This window comes from Muntiacus reevesi, chromosome 17 (assembly GCF_963930625.1).
Source record: "Muntiacus reevesi chromosome 17, mMunRee1.1, whole genome shotgun sequence".
NCBI classification, from domain to species: Eukaryota; Metazoa; Chordata; class Mammalia; order Artiodactyla; family Cervidae; genus Muntiacus; species Muntiacus reevesi.
The window spans coordinates 38508651-38531227 of record NC_089265.1 but is presented as its reverse complement, the minus strand read 5'-3'; the positions used below and the strand labels follow the sequence as shown (position 1 = coordinate 38531227).

Sequence of the window (22577 nt, the reverse complement as noted above, 5' to 3'; positions counted from 1 at the left end):
TTCCACTCCTGGGTATATACCTAAAAGGGATTAAAAGCAGTGTCTCAAAGAAACACTTGCATCTTCATGTTTATAGCAGCGCTATTCACAACCAGTCAAAAACTGGAAGCAACTCAAATGTCTCAACAGATGAATGAATAAACAAAATGAAATGTATACATACAATGGAGTATTAGTCTTACAAAGGAAGGAATTCTGATTAATGCTACAACATAGACGAACCTGGAGTACATCATGCTAAGTAAAATAAGCCAATCACAAAAAGGCAAATAACTGTATGATTCCTCTTATATGAGATGTCTAGAGTAGTCAAAATCAAAGCGACAAAAAGTAAAATAGAGGTAACCAGGGGAAATGAAAAGCTGTTGATTAATGAATGTACAGTTTCACTTTTTGCAAGATAAAAAGAGTTCTTGAGACTGGTTGCACAATGTGAATCTACTTAACACTACTGAACTGTGCACTTAAAATGATTATGACGGTAAATTTAATGTTATGTTTATTTTGTCATGAATTAAATTTTTTAAAAATACAGATTAAAAATAAAACCCACAGGACTATATTGATTTTAAGATCTCTTTCAGCTCCACAGTCTTCAAATTAGCATTAACAACAATTATGTAATTTATCATGGTCATGATTCAAGGTTCATTAACAAGATTAAAACAAAAAAGTTATTCATCCCATAAATATTATCCACAATATTTGCAGTATGTGTGTTAGAACCATTTTCAGTCCTGAATATTCATTGGAAGGACTGATGCTGAAGCTGAAGCTCCAATACTTTGGCCACCTGATACGAACTGACTCATTGGAGAAGTCTCTCATGCTGGCAAAGATTGAAGGCAGGAGGAGAAGGGGATGACAGAGGATGAGACTGTTAGATGGCATCACCGAGTCAATGGACATGAGTTTGAGCAAGCTCCAGCAGTTGGTGATGGACAGGGAAGCCTGGCGTGCTGCAGTCCATGGGGTCACAAAAAGTTGGACACAACTGAGCGACTGAACTGTACTGATGAGAACCACTAATCTCTATGATAAAAGCAATGAGCCTCAGTGACTAATACTTATTTATGCTCTCTACGGAGAGTCACTAAAATATTACCTAGATGTTAGAAATCTTATGTCCAAATAGAAAGTTCTGAAAATTAAGGTTACTATTAATCTCTAGTCAAAGCTGTCACCTCCACTTTGAAGGCTACTATATCCCAGTCAGGATCAAAGAGCAGTCAGTTTCTTCTGTACTCCCACAAAATATAACATTATTTCACTTTCATGGTCAATCCTGTGTCTGCCATTCTGAGTCCCAGTGAGTAAGACCTCACCATACAGTAGAGCTTACTGATCTTGTCTAGCTCTGTCCACAGTACATTGCAACCACACAGTATTACTACAATTAGCATACCATCGACTCATAAGTTCTCACATTTCTTAATACGAGCTGATAAGAGGATATCTACAACTAAATAAAACATCTCATGTCTTTTTATTTTGGTATAATTCTATTTATTTCTTACTGAAAACATAAACTTGACCTAAGTTAATTTATCATTATTAAATTTTTTCTTAATCTCTTAGGCTTTAACTTAAAATGTTAAAAAAATTACTTGAGCTCATCTAAGCATATTTTAAAAATCTATTAGACACAGATGAGGTACTAACTGATTTAAATAAAAGTATAAATGGAAGAAAATTAAACTATCAGTAGTTAATAAACTATTAAGATATATATAGTTGCCAATAAGCACAAAAGATTTTCAACATTATTATCAGAGAAATGCAAACTAAAACTATAGTGAAATAACACTTTATAACTCACTGATATGACTAAAACTGAAACCACTGATAACTCTTTGGTAAGGATATCAAGTGACTAGAACTCACACACTGCTGGTGGGCATATAAGCATTTTGGAAAACAGTAGGGCAGTTGCTTACAAGGTTAAAAAACACATACTGTATGACCCAACAAATCCACTCCTAGGTATTTACACAAGAAAAATAAAAATGCATGTTCACACAAAAGCAATGTATGAATGTTCAAAACAGAAAACAAACCAAATGTTCAACAGTAGGTAAGTGAATAAACAACTGCAATATATTGTTATGATGGAATGTTATTCGTGAATGAAAAAGAATGAAGCACTGAGAGACATAAAATTACGGATGAACCTCCAAAACATTATGTTGAGTAAAAGAAACACAACATAAAGGAGTATATGTTGTGAGGTTTTATTTGAAATTCTAGAAAAGACAAAACAAGCTAAATGATAGCAGATCAGTATTTTTCTGAAACTGGAAATGGGCGAAGGGAAGAACTGAGAGTGAAGAGGACAGATGGAACTATATGGGGTGATGAAATTGTTCTATATTTTGAGTGCAATAGTGTTTATACAAAAATACATGTCTGGCAAAACTCATTAAACTGTACATTTAAATGGATTTTATTGTGTGTAAATAGCACCTTCTACATAGAAAGTGATAATGGTAAGTAATATATTAAATTAGTTCAGTAGTTTGCAAACTTTTAAAATCATGTTCCTATTTTACTTAAAAAATTACTTGTACATTACATACATGTTTAGAAGAAGTATACATGTTTAGAAGTATATACTTTACAAAAATACAGAAAAATAGGAATTATAAAATAAAAAACTAAAGATCAAATAATGAAGTGTCCTGTTAATCAAAGCAACTTCATTAGCAAATCAAATGCATATGTACTTGGGTGAGGTGTTCATCACTAAAGATAATGGACATAAATCTGTATATCAAAAATATTCTCAGCATGTAGAATTTGTGATGCCAACTTCTCATCATTCAGACAGTGCCTGTCTAAACAGGCATTTTCTACATGGCTGTCAAAGAATTAGAGGAGCACTTATTCTGCCATCTTGATTCTGCTTGCAGTATTAGTACTATCTTCAATCCACAGGCTGCGTGTTAGAAAAATTTTAAGCTGCCTTTCCACATTATAAAGTTAGTTTAATGAAAACTAAACTATATAATCTATTAATCCACCTTACTGGAAACAGAAAATGCAAAAAAATACTGAAGGGGAGAGATGGGGGAACAAGGTGATGGAGAAGGAAGATCCTGGGTTTCTCTCTTCCCATGGATACTATATTTAGAAACTTAAGTAGAAAGGTCAAAAGACTCCACCAATAAACATTTGAAACTAGGTTCATTTCTATATATCATTAATTATATTTCTGATAGATTATTAAAATTGCATCAAAAAGAATAAAATATCTAAAAACAAACTTAACCAAGACAGTGAAAGACTACTCTGAAAACTGTAAGACACTGATGAGAGCAACTGAAGATACAAAGAAATGAAAGGATGTACTAATGAAATGGAAGAATCAGTATTGTTAAAATATTCATACCACCCAAATCAATCTACAGATTCAATGCACTCACCAAAATACCAAAGGTATTCACAAAAATAGAATAAAATTTTCCAAGTCAGGCTTCAGCAATATATGAACCGTGAACTTCCAGATGTTCAAGCTAGTTTTAGAAAAGGCAGAGGAGCCAGAGATCAAATTGCCAACATCAGCTGCATCATCAAAAAAGCAAGAGAGTTCCAGAAAAACATCTATTTCTCCTTTATAGACTATGCCAAAGCCTTTGACTGCATGGATAAACAATAAACAGTGGAAAATTCTGAAAGAGATGGGAATACCAGACCACCTGACCTACCTATTGAGAAACCTGTATGCAGGTCAGGAAGCAACAGTTAGAACTGGACATGGACCAACAGCCTGGTTCCAAATAGGAAAAGGAGTAAGTCAAGGCTGTATAATGTCATCCTGCTTATTTAACTTATATGCAGAGTACATCAAGAGAAATGGGGGGCTGGAGGAAGCACAAGCTGGAATCAAGATTGCCAGGAGAAATATCAATAACCTCAGATATGCAGATGACACCACCCTTATGGCAGAACGTGAAGAAGAACTAAAGAGCCTCTTGATGGAAGTAAAAGAGGAGAGTGAAAAAGTTGGCTTTTAAGCTCAACATTCAGAAAACTAAGATCATGGCATCCGGTCCCATCACTTCATGGGAAATAGATGGGGAAACAATAGCTGACTTTATTTTGGGGGGCTCCAAAATCACTGCAGATGGTGATTGCAGCCCTGAAATTAAAAGATGCTTACTCCTTGGAAGGGAAGTTCTGATCAACCTAGATAGCATATTAAAAAGCAGAGACATTACTTTGCCAACAAAGGTCCATCTAGTCAAGGCTATGGTTTTTCCAGTGGTCACATATGGATGTGAGAGTTGGACTGTGAAGAAAGCTGAGCGCAGAAGAATTGATGCTTTTGAACTGTGGTGTTGGAGAAGACTCTTGAGAGTCCCTTGGACTGCAAGGAGATCCAATCAGTCCATCCTAAAGGAGATCAGTCCTGGGTGTTCATTGGAAGGACTGATGTTGAAACCGAAACTCCAATACTTTGGCCACCTCTTGGGAAGAGCTGACTCATTGGAAAAGACCTGATGCTGGGAGGGGTTGGGGGCAGGAGGAGAAGGGGAAGACAGGGGATGAGATGGCTGGATGGCATCACTGACTCGATGGACATGAGTTTGAGTAAACTCCGTGAGTTGGTGATGGACAGGGAGGCCTGGTGTGTTGTGATTCATGGGGTCGCAAAGCTGAGTCGGACATGACTGAGCAACTAAACTGAATCCTTGACTAGAGCACTAAGAATACACAATGGGGAAAGAAAAATCTGTTCAATAGATGGTGTTGGGAAAAGTGGAAAGCTACATGCAAAATAATTTTCTCATACCACATATAATAAACAACTCAAAATAAATTAAAGACTTAAATGTAAGGCATGAAACCACAAAACTTCTAGAAGAAAAAAAAGCAGTAAACTATCTGACATCAGCCTTAGTAATATTTTTCTGATCTGTCTCCTCAGACAAGAGCAACAAAAGCAAAGTAAAACAAATGGGATTACGTCAAACTAAAAAGCTTTTGCAATGAAGGAAATCATCAATAAAATGAAAAGGCAACATACTGAATGAGAAAACGTATTTTCAAATGATGCATCCCCTAAAGGGTCAATATCCAAAATATATAAAGAACTCATACAACTCAGTTTCATAAAAAAAATAATAAATATGCAATTTTAAAAATGGTCAGAGGATCTGAATAGACATATGCCCAAAGTAAACATACAGATGGCCAATAGACATATAGGAGGATACTCAACATCACTAATTATCAGGGGAATACAAATCATCAAAAACACAACCAATAACAAATATTGGTGAGGATGTGGATAAAAAGGAACAGTTGTGCACTGTTACTGGGAATGTAAACTGGTGCAGCCACTATGGAAAGTAGTATGGAGGTTCTTCAGTTAATTCAAAATAGAACTACCATATGATCCAGCAATTCTACGTCTTGGTATTTACATGAAGAAAAAAAAACCCCTATGCTAACTGTAGCATTATTTACAATAGCCAAGATATGGAATCAATCTAATCGTCCACTGATGAGTGGATAAAAGAAGATATGATATGTATATATGTTATGTGTGTATGTAAGGATTATTATTCAACCATAAAACAAACGAAATCTTGTCATTTGTAACAACATAAATAGAGCTATAGAGTATTATGTTAAATGAAATAAGCCAGGCAAAGACATATACTGTATGACTTAACTTATATGTGGAGGCTAAAACACAAAGCAAACAAAACAGAAATAGACTCACAGATACAGAGGAAAAGACAGTGGCTGCAAAAGGGGGAAAGGGGGTGAATAGAAGGACGAAATAGGTGAAGGAGATTAAAAGAGGCAAATTTAAGATTACAAAATAAATAAGGCAAGGGGATATAACATACAGCTTAGTAAATATAGTCAATAAAATTGTAATAACTTTGTATGTTGACATGGTTACCAAACTTATTGTGGTGGTCATTTTGTGATGAATTTAAATGTCAGATCCCTATGCTATATACCTGAAACTATAATATTGTACATTAACTATATTTCAAGAAAAATAAATAAACTATTTTTCAAAAGACAGGGGGCTACCATTACCCCTACTCTTTCTTTAGGATGCCTCATTTATACATGTGATAGATGTAAGTAATTAGTTATTTGCTGTATTTCCTATTTTTAGTAAAAAATATAAGCAGCTATAAGAAAGTTATAAGCTTTCTCTTACTCTAATAAATCTTGCACTAATACAGGATGTAGAAGTTCTGCTTTGGATACATCTGAGACAGACCATTTATACTATTCAAAAAATTACAGTGTTTAAAAACTAGAGTGTGTGTGTGTGTGCACATTTAACTCTGAACATGTAATTAAGCAACTTCAGCCACTTAGTTTCGAATGCACTTCAGTATTACCCAGTTCACTAATTAATTCAACCAACATTTATTGAGCACCTATTATGTGTCACACAGATCAGGTATGCTAGGTTGTACTATAGTGGGAGCAAAAGAAGATATGGTGTCTGGATTATCAACTTAAGATACAGTTTTGGGGAAAGACACTAATCACATAAATCAGTTAAAATGAAAATCATTTCACAGCAATGAAATGGTCTGTGAGAGGAAGGTATACGGGTCTAGGAGAGTGTAGAACTTTCAGAAAGCCTTAATTTTGGTTTGGGGACTAACCATGCTTCGTGGGGATGATGATTACAGACTTCAAGTGTTCAATAAAATATTATTAAAACATGTAAACATAAACCAAGGCATAAACAATGATAGCTGTGGGGCCAAATATTATGATAAAGCTTCTTTTGCATTCATCTATCTTGAAGTATCATTTATCCTTGATCATTTTCATATTAAGGTTGATTCTATTATTCATTAGTCTCAAAAATTATAGCAGTTCAATCTAGCACCAAAGAAATTTTAAACACATATGAAAACACACTGAAATTGAAAGGCATTCTCAGTTATAATGCATAAATTAAGATAATCTTGACTATGTTCACACTTTTATTACAAACATCTAAATGAACACATATACACAGAAGACATCCATATATCACACTTTCAGGAGTAGTGCTCTTTACAATCATTTTCTAACCTCCAGTTCTTAGCAGTGTCTGGTATATGAACCAGTAATTTGTCCTCATATCTGCAAAATACTTTGCAGTTTATAAAGCCACATCACAAAGATGTTCTCATTTGATTCTAATAACAATTCTGGGTGAATTGCCTATTCTAAAATAAGCAAACTAAAGATGGGTGATATTTTCTTCAAGAAGTTTCTCACAACTGCCCCCTCCCATCAACTTACTGACCTCCAGATTACATTATGTGGTGTTTTTTTTTCTCCTACAGCTCTCTCTATAAACTTCAGCCATCACCATTCCCTGTGTCATCTTCTGTTCACCTGTCCATCTCTTTGACCTGACTTTAAAAGTTTTTTATATACCAGTAGCACATTACAGATGTTCAATCAATATTTGTCCAATGAGGTTTTATAATACAGTTATGGAGACTAAACCATAGGGTGGTTAAAATGAGCTCAATACCATGTAGCTTATTGTGGCAGAACTAGAACTCTGACTCACTCACACCTCCTGAGATCAAATTCTAGTCACTGTTCCTTCAGCCTGTATCTCTAACATTTGGGCAGTATTATTGCTTTATAGGGGCTTCCACAATGGCTCAGCAGGTAAAAAATCTGCCTGCAACGCAGGAGACAATGGGTTCAATCCCTAGGTTAGGAAGATCCCCTGGAGAAGGAAATGGTAACCCACTCCAGTATTCTTTGCTGGGAAATCCCATGAACAGAGGAGTCTGGTGGACTCTAGTCCACCAAGAGTCAAGAGGTGGCCATGACTTAGCGATGAAACCACCACCCTCATTGCTTCATAGGAAGTATAACAACAAAAACTGCATTCCTTCAATACTAATTTAAAGTATTATGAAACAAATGGGACCTAGTTAAACTTAAAAGCTTTTGCACAACAAAGGAAACTATAAGCAAGGTGAAAAGACAGCCTTCAGAATGGGAGAAAATAATAGCAAATGAAGAAACAGACAGAGGATTAATCTCAAAAATATACAAGCAACTCCTGAAGCTCAATTCCAGAAAAATAAATGACCCAATCAAAAAATGGGCCAAAGATCTACACAGACATTTCTCCAAAGAAGACATACAGATGGCTAACAAACACATGAAAAGGTGCTCAACATCACTCTTTATCAGAGAAATGCAAATCAAAACCACAACGAGGTACCATTTCATGCCAGTCAGAATGGCTGCTATCCAAAAGTCTACAAGCAATAAATGCTGGAGAGGGCATGGAGAAAAGGGAACCCTCTTACACTGTTGGTGGGAATGCAAACTAGTACAGCTGCTATGGAGAACAGTGTGGAGATTCCTTAAAAAACTGGAAACAGAACTGCCATATGACCCAGCAATCCCACTCCTGAGCATACACACCGAGGAAACCAGATCTGAAAGAGACACATGTACCCCAAGGTTCATCACAGCACTGTTTATAATAGCCAGGACATGGAAGCAACCTAGATGTCCATCAGCAGACGAATGGGTAAGAAAGCTATGGTACATATACACGATGGAATATTACTCAGCCATTAAAAAGAATTCATTTGAATCAGTTCTAATGAGATGGATAAAACTGGAGCCCATTATACAGAGTGAAGTAAGCCAGAAAGATAAACACCAATACAGTATACTTACGCATATATATGGAATTTAGAAAGATGGTAACGATAACCCTACATGCAAGACAGAAAAAGAGACACAGATGTATAGAACAGACTTTTGGACTTTATGGGAGAAGGCGGGGGTGGGATGATCTGAGAGAACAGCATCGAAACATGTATATTATCAAGTGTGAAACAGATCACCAGTCCAGGTTGGATGCATGAGACAAGTGCTCAGGGCTGGTGCACTGGGATGACCCAGAGGGATGGGATGGGGAGGGAGGTGAGAGAGGGGTTCAGGATGGGGAACACATGTAAATCCATGGCTGATTCATGTCAATGTATGGTAAAATCCACTATAATACTGTAAAGTAATTAGCGTCCAACTAATAAAAATAAATGAAAAATTAAAAAAAATAAAGTATTACAAACCAAAACATAGGTATGAATACAATTTAAGCTCAAAATTCAAAAACATTTTCCATGTGTGAAATAAACTGTCCACTGAAATCAATTAGCACTGTCAGGAGTCTATTTTTATACTGACAAAAGAGTATGGGTTTTATTACACTAGCTTCTGTAGATCATATATTTTTTTCCTAGATAGTGTTCCCTGATGCTCTTTTGCTTTGTTATTTTTAATAGCTAGTTAAAATAAACAACTAAATAAATACATTCTCTGAAAGCTATATGAAATCACTGGAAAACGAGTTTTAAATGTATAACTACCTACCTGATCAATGAACCAAAGGAAACAAACGCCTTAGTGAATCTCAATGTCAAAACAAAGCCTTGAAAATCAGCACAATAACAGAAAAGCTAGTCGTAAAAAGGCTTGGCATAGAATAATTATGTTACCAACAGTCATAAACAGAGGATTGTAATCAAGGGCCTAGTCAGTCTCATCAGAAACTCAGTAAAAAATGATTACTGGGAACTAAAGTTTAGGTTCATTCAAAGTAAAATTAACTTGCTTACTATTACTCTTTCAAAAGTTCAGAAATAATTTTTCTCAGTTATTCCATTTATTGCCAAAAAAAAAAAGAAAAGAAAAAAGCCTCATGTTCATCTGTATTATAGTTTACCTCTGTAAGCAATAAGATAAAAAGCTACTCTGAGATTTATAAATGGGACAGTGCCTCTTTAAACTTGATTATATAATACTGACAAGCATTTTTAAGAATCATGTTTCTTCTTATATTTCAAGTGATCTCTTTTCTAATGTGTAACTTTTCTCATTTTGTTTCTCTTCTTTAATCCTATGATTTTTAAAATGTTGAGATTGCTAGTAATAAGGAAGCACAGATCTAACAGAATCCAAAGCTATCAATACTTAACAACCCAGGAACACCAAGTACTAAAGGGCAACAGGGGAAAAAAAAGAAAAAAATCACAGCTTTGGTTAGTTATCGCGATTTCTGAGAAACAGCTTGACCAAGCTGTAACCAAAAGTAAAAAGTTCCACATATTATTATTTTGATTACTGAGGCCTTTCTTTTTGTCACTCATTAAAACTGTACCTTACAGTGCTCGCTTTGTAGCACATGTACTAAAAAACTGTACCTTACAGATATAAGACAATCTTTTAAACAATCTTTAAATATTACATTATAAGATGAAAAACTGTACCTCTTTATTGAATTAAAAAAATCTATATTCTACTTCTTCTTCTATTCAATAATGTATCAACCGTAGTATAAATTTGGGTGAGTTTAATTTTTTTAAAAGGCTGCTAATCAATTGATTTGATGAAGCTGGTTTCCTCACAGTATAGGGTGATAACTGGCTGTCTGAGCCTTCATACTATATGGATATATAACCTACTAAATAAAACAAATATCAAAGTCACAAACTGGCTAATTATCTTTTTTGAGTTTATTATCTAATTCCTACTTCCTAATACTTTTGTCTTCCTTCTCGAGAATAATTTTGTTTGCATCTTATAGCAAACAGATTTTATGTAGCAACCCTCAATTGTACCACCAATTCATTATGCACTTCTGTTTTTAAAAGAGTCTTAAAAGTATCACTAATTTTTTTCTTTATTGATCATTCACTTTATGTGCTATTCAGGCTTGCTTTTCTGTCTATTTTCTTGGTGGTAATCATAAGATTGGAGAACTGATGGGTAATACAGAGTCAACTGGGCTCAATACTGTGTCATTGTGTCCTATGTGTCCTATGTGACATTTTTCTTTTCTCTTTTTAAAACATTGATCTGTTTCGATGAGACAAAAGTAATTTAAATTTGGGATACTTTTTAGAAGGACTCTTGTTGCTTAGCATATATATAAGGAAAACTTTCAGGTTTTATTTATTTAAAGTTAAAATAGTAAGTACCCATGTTTACTGAACACAATATTATGATTAGTAGCTCACACCATCACTTAACAAAACTTACCTCAAATTAGCACACTTATTTAAAAAATTTTTTATGTAATTGCAGACTAGAAAAGGTGCAAGAGTCATGAGTCATACAAAATATTCCCAAGTTACCCTTTCTCTACATTTTCTAAATGACAACATTTAACTACATTGATTTTTATCATATTTCCCCTCTTTTTGTTGAAAGTTCTCTATTTACTGATGTTGGTACTTAGAATCCAAGTTTAGAGAGGGCTTTAGCAAGTTTAAGGTTTATAACTTTTTTAATTTGATATTTACTTTGCTTAAGCAGCCCTTTACACCCCAGATGCACCTGCTTCACTAGTTTTACTTGTAGGATCTTCAATAATGCATTGTGATTGATCATAAAACTAAAATTGATCCTTCTTGATATAAAGTATATCATGTTCTTCACCATGAGACTGTCCAGCTATGTCAGTGGGCTTATACCATTTTTTTTTATAACTTATATGATTGCTTTATTTCTATAGGGTGTGGTTTAGGAGTTTAGGTCCTGAAGTCAGGTATCTTGGGTTTGATGCTGACCTGAAAGAATCATGGCTGAAGGAAGGTATATTAGTTGAACATCAGGCTGAGGATTTAGCGCTGAACTACCAGGCAGCCAGGATAAAGAGGTGGCTGTGATTTCCACTCATGAGTAAGTGTATTAGTTTGTAAGGGCTGTAAGAAAAATGAAACCTCAGTGTCCCAGCAGAAATGGCTTTGACTGATATCAACAAAAGTTTTTAAAAGAAAATAAAGAGTCATTCAATGTGTGTCTATTTCTAAAGTCAGCCCTGGATGAAAGGAAGAGCAGAATGATCATTTTTCATGAACAGAAAAGTTATGTTAATTGTGCCATGGAATAAACCTTATGATATGCTGGTTTAATACAGATATTAAACTTGAAGAATTTTAATGGGTAATTCATTTGGCTATAAAAGAGTCCAGAGGAGGAGATCATTCTCAACTTATATACCATTTATCCCTAGAGGTTCCACTTCCCTGATAGCATAGTTGGTAAAGAATCCACCTGCAATGCAGGAAACCCTGTTTCGATTCCTGGGTTGGGAAGATCTACTACAGAAGGGATAGGCTACCCTCTCCAGTATTCTTGGGCTTCCCTTGTTGCTCAGCTAGTAAAGAATCTGCCTGCAGTGAGGGAGACCTGGCTTCAACCCCTGGAGAAGGGAAAGGCTACCCGCTCCAGTATTCTGGTCTGGAGAATTCCATAGGTGAAAAGCATCTTCAGAGCTGTTAACAGAGGCAGAAGAAGTAGACAAGACCCAAGCCCTTTCCCCTCCACACACACAGGATTGAGTCTGAAGAGCTCAAGCTATTGTATTATTTAGTATACTCCATCAATACAAACTGACTATCTACTTGCTCAGCATTTATGGGTCCCATGAAAGAAGACTTTCAAAAAAATTATTTGTCAAATAACAAAACAAATATAATTCATTCTTGAAAGAAATATAACATCAATCCCACACACAAACATTTTGTAGTTACTATCTAAAAGTACACTTCTCAAATGTTAAGCACAGGCTGTCAAGGCCAAATGACTGTAATCCAAAGTACGTTATTTAAACTCTTTGATCCTCAGTTTCCTCACCTGTAATAATACCACCTACCCTTGTGGAGCTGTTTTAAGCTTTAGAAATAAAGAGCTGAGCATTAAGCACAGGAAATGGCACACAATAGGTGCTCAGTTATGGCAGCTACTACTATTATTATTCATTGCTGTACCTGGATTTCTGACAAAGCAGAATGGCAGATGACTTCAAAATGAGGATGATTATTGAAAACCTAAATAGCTTATACAGCTCGACCAGCAGTCACCGAGCACTCCACCTCACCTCTCGCTACTCATATCTCCCACCCACTCCTCCAGGCACTTTAACCCTGTTTCAGATCCATCAACCCACCATGTTCTCCCTCACGTCAGGTCTTCACAAACACCCTTCTCTCAGAAGACTCTTCCTTTTATTTCCTCCCTGGTCACCTATATTCTTTAAATCTTAGCTTAAACATCACTTCCTCTGGGAAGACTTCTTTGACAGGCTGTACTACAAATAACAACTTTTATTGCTTCTTCTCTTTCAGACACTGATGTCAAGGAGGCTTAGCTATATATATATATATATATATTGAGGTCTATATTGACAATGTATTTCTAGCACATATAAAGAATTCCTCTAATTTACTTTGGCAAAGAGGGCAGGTGTTCTGTTTAAATTGTGTTCCAATTTCTTTAAATTATATGTAAACAGAAGTGCTAGTTATTATAGTTTTCTACTTTCTATTTATAGGAAAAATGTTATAGGACAAACTGAACTTTTCAAACAAACAAAAAGTACTGATGTTGAAACTGAGAGTTTGATAAGCAAATCTGATGACTCATAGGAAACATTACATGTCTCTAAGAACAAAATTATGGAATTGACTAAAATAAGTCTATAAAACTAAGTGATTATTGAAAAAGAAAATATTCTGCAGTTCAGCTTTGGGAGGTCCTTTGGAATAGCCACATTAGATGAATAGTGTAAGCCTCTTCTAATTAGAAAACTGAATTCCAGGCCAAAGTAGCTATAGAACATTAATATATTATTCTCATTTTAATTTCTTAAAGTCATATCATACCACACCACCAAACTTGGTTCAAAATTATATTTTATGAATTGAGCAAAAACTGGAGGTGTCCTTGAACTCTACTGAAAAAACTGGCATTTCTCTAATCACTGTGGTGACTACAATGGGTGACAGACCATCCAGGGTGAAGGACACCAGTGCTGACCTTGCCTCAGACCAAGTCGGTGTCCACTCTGACCTAGAGCCTGAGTTTCAATAAATCATAATCCAGAGCAATACAAGGAAGAACCAGAGGTTCTTAGTAAAGAAAACGGAAGCAGCTGGCTTTAAGACTAAGGTAATTGCAGAAAATAAGTTACTTGACAGTGAGGGCAAAGAGAGAGAGTCAAAGACCAACTCTTATAGAAGAGGTCAAATCCTACCCCCTCCAATTTTTCATTAGACAAGTCTGATAATATTACCAGTACTACTGATAGCAATAACAATGAAAATAATAATAGCAAAAATAGAACCTTTATTAAAGGTTTATTATATATCAGGTACTATTCTAAATTATTTAATAAATAGGTTATTTAATACTTTAAGTATGTTAGACATAGTTATTTTTATACAGTAGGGTATTCAGTCTTAGAAAATAAATTGTTTGTTAAAAGTCTTATAACTAAAAAGAGCTAGAGCTAGAATTTAAATCCATCCTTTCTAAATCTGAATCTCACTCTCTTAATCTGTACGAAACCTGATTTATTGATGAAATATCTCTCAAAGAAACAAAAGGGGAAAACCAAAATCCATGCAAAAAAAGAAATACATAATAGTCAACAGAATCTAATGTTAAAGGAAAATCTAGAAAGACCCTAGAGAAAATTATTGGATTTGGCTCTGTTCATAGTGCACAGTCCAATATTCTTGCCTGAAGAATTCCATGGACAGAGGAGCCTGGCAGACAGTCCTCGGGGTCACAAAGAGTAGGACACAATTAGCGACTAACATTCTCACTTTCTAAGTGCACAGTGTCCACTGCATGGGTAGCACCCAAATTTCATAGGATTAAAAAGTGGTTAGACAAAAGGGAAATGTAATAGATAACTGTGATGTCTATGTCCAGGAAACTAGCAATGAAGGAATACCTAAAGAAACATGTCAACTGAAGAGGGAAAATAATAGGGAGGAGATACATGTAAAGATACCATACTCAAACTCCCACAAGAGGTTCTTAAGCAACATTGTTCCACAGCCCTCACTCCCAGCCCCCTCACCTCTTTTTACAACTCCTTGATTTCATCTGAGCTCTTCAATATTTCTATCAAGAAAAGCCTTTTTCCAGTTTGTTTTTCTTGTGAACTCCAACTTTCCCTTCAGCACACAGTTCAAAGGTCACATCCTTGGTGTAGACATCACTGACCCTCATTGCCAAAACAATTTTCATTTTTACTCCTAAGGAGCTTTGTATCTAATTCTACAACAAATTCATCTCCATTAAAAGTTGGTTTCCAAGGCTTTCCAGGTGGCTCAGTGGTAAAGAGCCAATGCAGGAGACACGGGTTGGATCCACGGTCTGGGAATATCCCAAGTGCCAAGGAGCAACTGGGCTCACGGGCCACAACTCTAGAGCCTGTGCCCGGGAGCTTGTGAGCTGCAACGATATGGCCAGCGTGCAGCAACTGCTGAAGCCCATATGCCCTAGGGCTTGAGCTCTGCAACGAGAGGCTACTGCAGTGACAAGCTCACGCACTGCAACTAGAGAGTAGCCCCCGCTTGCTGCAACTAGAGAAAAGCCAACACAGCACAGCAACAAAGACACAGCACAGCTACAAATAAATAAAGTCACTGGTTTCCTGTAATAGGCACCACACTGAATTACCTTTGAAACCCTAGCATTTACACAGTGCCTGGCATAGTACTCTTAAAATATACTATCCAGAACTGTTAATAATTTTTTTAATAATTTTTAACTCTAGATGAGAAAATATTCTAAAGATCACCTAAAAGAGAATCAAAGACTATTACTACCCAACTATTTAAATAGTAGTTCTTATTTTTGCAAATATTCAGTACAGTGGGTCAACTAAAGAATCTTCTTATTGGGTTGGCACAGTAAAACTTATTTCAATTATAAATCAGCATGTCCCTTCAAAGCACCTTACTTTTTTTATATTGGATACTAAAAATTAGCAGCTCTGACCCCAAAAATAAATATGTTCCTCAAGAACTAAAATTAATGTCTTTTAAAAAATCATTTTTACAAACGACTTTCAACTGAAATTCATTTAAAAACATAACCCCACCTTTTAGGATGTCTGCCACAGTCTAATTAAGAAAACACTATTCCCTTAGGAGACTAGCCAATGAGAATCAAGTCCCAAGTAAGAGCAAATGAGAAAAATGTCTTTGTTTCTGTTGATTACATCAAATAATGGTCTGAAATGAAAAGAATTCTATTCATGCCCATTGAAGCTAGGATGAACAAGAAGCAAACCTCTTGACCTGGAACAGAGGAAAGATAGACAAGGAAGACGGATGCACTACCTCGGGCTTAGTTCTCCAAGCTAACACAGGGTTCCATCCACAATATGACTGATCAAATTTTAATAAAATAGAACATTCTGTTTTGGACTCAATATTTTACAGGCAATCATTTCTTCCTCTTAATCACTGTTGACTGCTTCCATCAGAAGAACTTTCTCATGGGATTATTGCTAATTACCACAGCTTCCTTCTGATTGTGATGATTTACTACACACAGGAATACGGAGAACAGAAGTCAGGACAGAAACAATCCATTAAGCTGTGGCCTAATGTGGGGAAGTCAGGAGCACTGATACCTAACATTAATCCCTAAAATCCATCTTCTAAGGGTTGTGGCACCATTTTAAAGATATCCATAAACCTAACCTTCTTGAAGATTGTCCTTTGGCTAACTGACAGTTCTGGTTGGATTTGTTTCCTACACGAAATGTCTTTTTGACCACAGGGATAATACGCTCACTCTTCAGGATGTACCATAACTTAAGCGGAAATGCTAAGTGGGTGATAAATTGATACTAGACAAAAGAAAACAATAGCTATTACATCCATTCTGTGCATTCAAATTATAAAAAAGAGTCAGTGCCTAAATAGGTGATTTATTTATACATATATTTAACATATTTGTAAGAATATGTGTGTGTGTGTGTATATATATATATATATATATCTTTAACTGAATATAATCTTGAAATGAGCTTTAATCACATCAAAAGAAGTTTCAATGTTGCAGTTATATGCCAAAGACCCACAAGAAACAAACAGTATCTGGGCAGAAAAAAGTCAAGATTCACAGTCTCTGACAATAAAAGAATCTGAACAAAGTTAACAGCATCTTTGAATACAAAAATATATATATGTCCTTGAACTCAGATAGAAGCCCCTGGGCTCCATTGTCCCTGGGGTGTTACACTTAGAAGGAGCAGTATTAGGACAACATACTTGCCCACTTTGACAGAAAAGATGTATGCCCTTTTTCAAGGAAAAAGAAGACAGGCAGAGACAGTAGAGTCAGGAAGAACTACAGTTGGGGGGCCAGTTAAAACTTTGGGAAGCCTGAATGGGAGAAAATATTCTTGGAGCCCTGGTTCAAGATTTAGGCTGGTTTAGAAATTATCCTCAATGTCAGCAGCACTTGTGAAATACCTGGATCCCATGATTAAAACATGAATAAAAGTTCTGACTTTTGACTAGGTTCTACCTTGAAAAGAATTTAAACTGGCTGGCTATGATGTAAAATGAAATAGTAGGAATACATTTTCCTTTTCCTCTACCCTGGATTTTTTTAACTTATTTATTTTTAATTGAAGGATAATTGCTTTACAATATTGTGTTGGTTTCTGCCAAACATCAACATGAGTCAGCCATAGGTATACATACGTCCCCTCCTTCTTCATCCTCCCTCCCACCTCCTACTCTATCCCATCTCTCTAGGTGTCACAGAGCCCCAGTTTGAGTTCCCTGAGTCATTTACCCTGGATTTTTTTTATTCAGGTCCAGGGCAAGTAGGGTTAGAAGACCTCCCAAAATTAGGCATAAAATGACCAACTTGAAGAAGTATCTACAAGAAACTCTGACAAATCACTCAAGGCAGGGGTAGGGGAAGGGAGATTAGACATTTCTAGTCATATTCGGTAGAGACCTATTAGTTCAAAAGGGCTTTTTACAAATATGATAAGGATAAACAATATCAAGTTTGTAATTTCTAATCAAGATACTGAACTTGCATGTTCTTATGTATTTTATTTAAATGGGCAACAATGTCTGTATTTTTAAGCTGAGACTCTATGGCATTTTATGAATAATGAAATATTGGAAAAAAACAGAAAATTTGATAAAGAATTATATAATAATACCTTGAAATATTTTCTTAGAATTCTCTATTCCTAAGTCAGATTGTCCAAGGGGAAGTGACAAACTGATTCTTAACATCATACAGAATAAATTAAAATAACGGAAATATTTTTAGAATCAACATTTTGTTTGGTACTTATTACACAGTGAAATTAGAACCCTTAGGGCTTTGAAGAAATAAAACTATATAATAAGATTTTAAAATGTTCTGGTTTCTCAAAACTCCAATACATATAATATTACATTATATGTAATATATAATTACATATATATTACATATTCTTTTTACATCAAATGGCCAAAGCAAAGAAAGCAAGAACACAATGAAAAGTTAAATCAATAGAAGTAACTACCTTTGACATCAATGCTATGATTTCAACATCCATTATGGGTCAGTGACAAGAGTTGGAATATTTTAGAGGCATCCTACCACAGTTTGAAAACTTAAGATGACATCAGCATACTAACAATACAAAGATGTTAGAATAATAAGTAATTATAGCACCTACTGTATCAGTTACAGACCATCTATATTCACAGAAACACTGTTAGAATGCACTGAGGATCTTCAAATATGTCACTGTTCTAGAGGAGAGGAGAGAGGAGGGAGAGGAGAGAAGGAGAAGGGAGGGGAGATGAGAAAGGGAGGTAGAGGGAGGGGAGGAAGGAAAGGAGAAAGAGAGGAAGGAAGGAATGGAGAGAGGAAGGGAGGAAGGAAGGAAATGACAGAGTAGACAAAATCTTTCCCAATAAGATAAGCCTGGAAGGACAATATAACAAGCATTTCCAGGCATATATTACAAGAACCCACTATGTGAAATAAAGTACTTTGTTGACAAAAATAAAATGAAAGCTCTCAATTTCTTTGCTTGGTGTAAGGGGACCAGGTTGTCACCTGCCTTGAATGTCCTAGAGGAAAGAACTAACTTGAGGGACTGAAAAATACGCCTGTTGGGAACAAGCCATGTGGGATACTATAGAGTTTTCTATACTGTGTTCCATGCATACGTGAGATTATTTTTTTATAAGGACATGAACAAACTGTGTGTGTATATGTGTAATTTTCTATTTATAGATGGTGATATTGATTTTCTACTTGTTAGGAACTTAGTTTTTTTTTTGGTTTTATATATATTTAATATAAAAAGTGATTCTATTTAAGAAGCAATCAGATCTCCTCTATCAACTCTGTGCAATGAGGTGACTGGCCTTCCCTAACTATGGTGAAAGTCTGAACGTTTATTCTTTGGTTTAACCTCTGCAAAGAGGAAACCAAGTACAAGTGAAACCATATTGAAAGTGAATTAGGGTAAGAAATATCCAACTATCTTCCCCTGTTCAGTTCCCCAGGCAACTAAGGATTCGGTGAATTAGCGCAAGAAATATCCAACTATCTTTCCTTACTCAGATCCCCAAGCAGCTAAGCATTCACCCACCAGGCAGGAAGCTGAAGTCGTCTTTAAAAATATGACCACCTCAAGAGGAAAAAAAGTACTGAACATCAGAAGGTCCCCAGTTAAAAAGCCCAGTCAAGTGACACTATACTGAAGTCAACAAAGTCACTGATGTGTTCAAATCAGGCTTTTATCCCCACATTTTAAAATATGAATAAACCCTCAAAGATTATCAGGTATTTCAGAAAAGATTCTAATACAAAAGACAGGCCAGAAAAAAATTATTCTATATGAGAAGAAAATTTAACCAACTTGAAAAATTAATACCTTGAGAGAAAAAAAGACACTATAAACAGGAAATAAAGCATGATGTCATAAAAAGGGCCATATGAGGAATTTTTTAAAGCTCTTAACAATTAAAATTATGGTAACAGAAATGAAAAGTAATAGATAGGATAAAAGATGAAACTAAAAACAGAATCAAAAAGTCCAAGAAGTGAAAAAGGAGATAAAAGAGGGGAGGTAATCATAAATGGGAAAAAAAAAAGAATAAATTCCCAGTATTGGAGAACATAAGTGTCCATGAGACTAAATAGGCTCATCAAGGTTCCAGCACAATATATGGGAATAGGCCCACATCAAGACATGAAATTTTAAGAAACTGGAATTTAAAACATGAGAGGGAAAAACATACAGGTTGCATACAATGGATCAAGAATCAGAACAGTTTTTCACTTTTCCATAGCAATTCTGCAAACTGGAAGACACTGGAACAATTCCCTCAAGATTCTGAAGAAAAAGATATCCAACCCCCAATTCTGTACCCATTCAACTACCAAACTGTGAAATAAATTCCCTCTCAGACACACAAGAGTGCAAAACATACCATTTCTTAGGATGTTACTGCAAGTCGTGCTTTAGCAAATCAAGAAAGAGTTTAAGACACTGATTTAGGAAACAGGAAAGCCAACATAACAGAGAAAAGGGAAATCCCAGGATGATGGCAAAGAGATCGCCCAGGATGGGGCTGAGCAAAAAGCATTGCAGACTGGAGCAGGTCAGAATGCTCTGAGACTTATTCAACGGGAAACACAATTGTTAAATGCAGGGAAAGTAAATGAGTTTTACAAAAAAGAAAAGTAATCACAGCTCACTAGATAGATCTGAATAGTTTTTATATGTCACGAGATATAAACATTGATTAATGATCTATCAAAATTATAGCATAATTATTAGGTTGAAAAGTATGAAACTGCTGTTTTTGTAGATCAAAAATTGCACATAGTTCAACCTAGTATATCAGGAGCCTTTGGGATGGAAAAAATCTGTGTGTGTGCACACAGGCATATGTTAAGGACTAGAAAGAAGAGTGTGATACAAAAATGTTTAAAACTAAAAAATCAAGAAACAGTAAAATAAACACTGCTTGCCGCTGAGAAGAAATAGAGGGAGGGTGAGGACTGCTTTTTTTTTAAATAACAAACTTGCTGGACCATTTTGACCTGTAGCAAACATCTAATAACACTAAATTTAATTTTTAAAAAGTGTTTCTTGAAAAGGAAGGAAGGAAAAAAGGAAGAAAAGGGAAAGGAGAATGAGAGGAAGAAAAGACAGTCCTGGAGTGAAGGCCACGTGCACGTATCACAGACACGTCAAGTTCTCCAGGGGGCACCTTCTGGAGAAAACAGCAGGCTCTTCACTGCACTACCCTTAGAGATGTGCACGCTCAAGGTCATTCTTCTTCCGTGCAGGAGACCAACAACAGACCACAGCATGAGCGCAACTGTTCAATATGTGCTTAATATCGGTAGGCTGCTGAATTATCTTCTTACAATTATATATAACAATGTTCAATAGTTCTCTACCTGCTCTTTGGATGATATGGCGTAAGCTACTGTCTTCTGAATCATGTTCAGAGTCTTGAAATTGGTGATGACATCAATGATATCACTGTGTCATACAGAATAAAGAGAAGTGTTCTAAGATTTAAGTACAAAAGAAATAATTGTAATGGATGTCTTCATTTACACTGAGAGTCCAAGACCCTTCTCCATGATTTTGGCACTCCTCCTGCCCATCCCACTTCTATCTCCTGAGAAGAACATAACCTTGAGTCCTTCTGTCTATAATTTAAGAAAAGTTATCCCTCTACCCAAAGACTTATTTATATTGCAATTTCAAAAGCACATTTGCTAAAGATTTTCTTTGACACTGAGAAATTACAAGAAAATGATCTTTCTCACATATTTTCTCACCATTCTTTAGAAGAAATGACAGGCCAATGTATTCACAATCCAAAAGAAAACTATTAACTGGCACAGAATAGCACTATTTTGTCAGTAGCTTTCCAAAACAAGCTCAGTGTCCCAAGTATGAATAAGCCTTGTAGTAAACATGTGATGATGAATTCATTCTCAATTTTTTAAGTGGCATGACTCAGATTTTCAGACCTTCAAGATAATTTAATTTTCATTAAACAGTATCAGTCACCATAACGCCCAGGCACCTTCCAAAATATCACAAAGGCAAAATCCCTTCCTGTAGGATAGAAACATCCTCTCCTTTATCAAATACTACCATGAGCCAACTATATAAAAATATGAGTGCCGACATGTCAATAAGAAAGAAATAGGAAGATGTGATAAACAATAAGGAGGGGTGAAGAGGAGGAGAAAACCCAGTTAGGGTGGTCAAGTCAGAAACAAATGCTTTCTTTAGGACTTAAGAGGCTCTTTTGGAAGAGGGATTATAATTTGAGTGTTTATCTTTGCACCCCTACAGCCTATCTCAGAAAGAACTTGGCACACCAGAAAATGCTCAAGGAACATTTGCTGACTTTATCTAAGAACTGAATGAGGTCTATTTTGTCACCCATTGTGCCAAAAAGCATTATCCGAATCATTTCTTCAACACAGATATGTTAGAGGGGCAGCACAAGGAGATGCACAGCATCTTCTCTGGAAACAGCAGCTCCTTACCTGTTGTTGGACTGGTACTTGCTGTACCACCTGTGTAGGCACTGCTGCTTGACTAGCCACAGATGTCTGCAAAGTCACTGTCGAACCTGTATCCGACCCGGTCTCTGATGTCTGCATGATGGACTCTGAAATTTATCAAAACAGAAAGAAAGTTTAAAATGCTCTTCTTATATGTCTAGACGCATCACATTGTT

General features: G+C 35.7%; 1 protein-coding gene across 2 annotated transcripts in view; it reads right to left on the bottom strand.

Annotated features, from left to right (window-relative positions):
• The window catches only part of RFX3 (regulatory factor X3), a 300103-nt gene that overhangs the window by 151910 nt on the left and 125616 nt on the right, over positions 1-22577 (bottom strand). For both annotated transcript variants that reach the window (XM_065907896.1, XM_065907898.1), the window contains exon 2: positions 22384-22508. In XM_065907896.1, the coding sequence (XP_065763968.1) occupies positions 22384-22500 (117 nt within the window). In that variant the 5' untranslated portion in view covers positions 22501-22508. The remainder of the gene's footprint in view (positions 1-22383; positions 22509-22577) is intronic.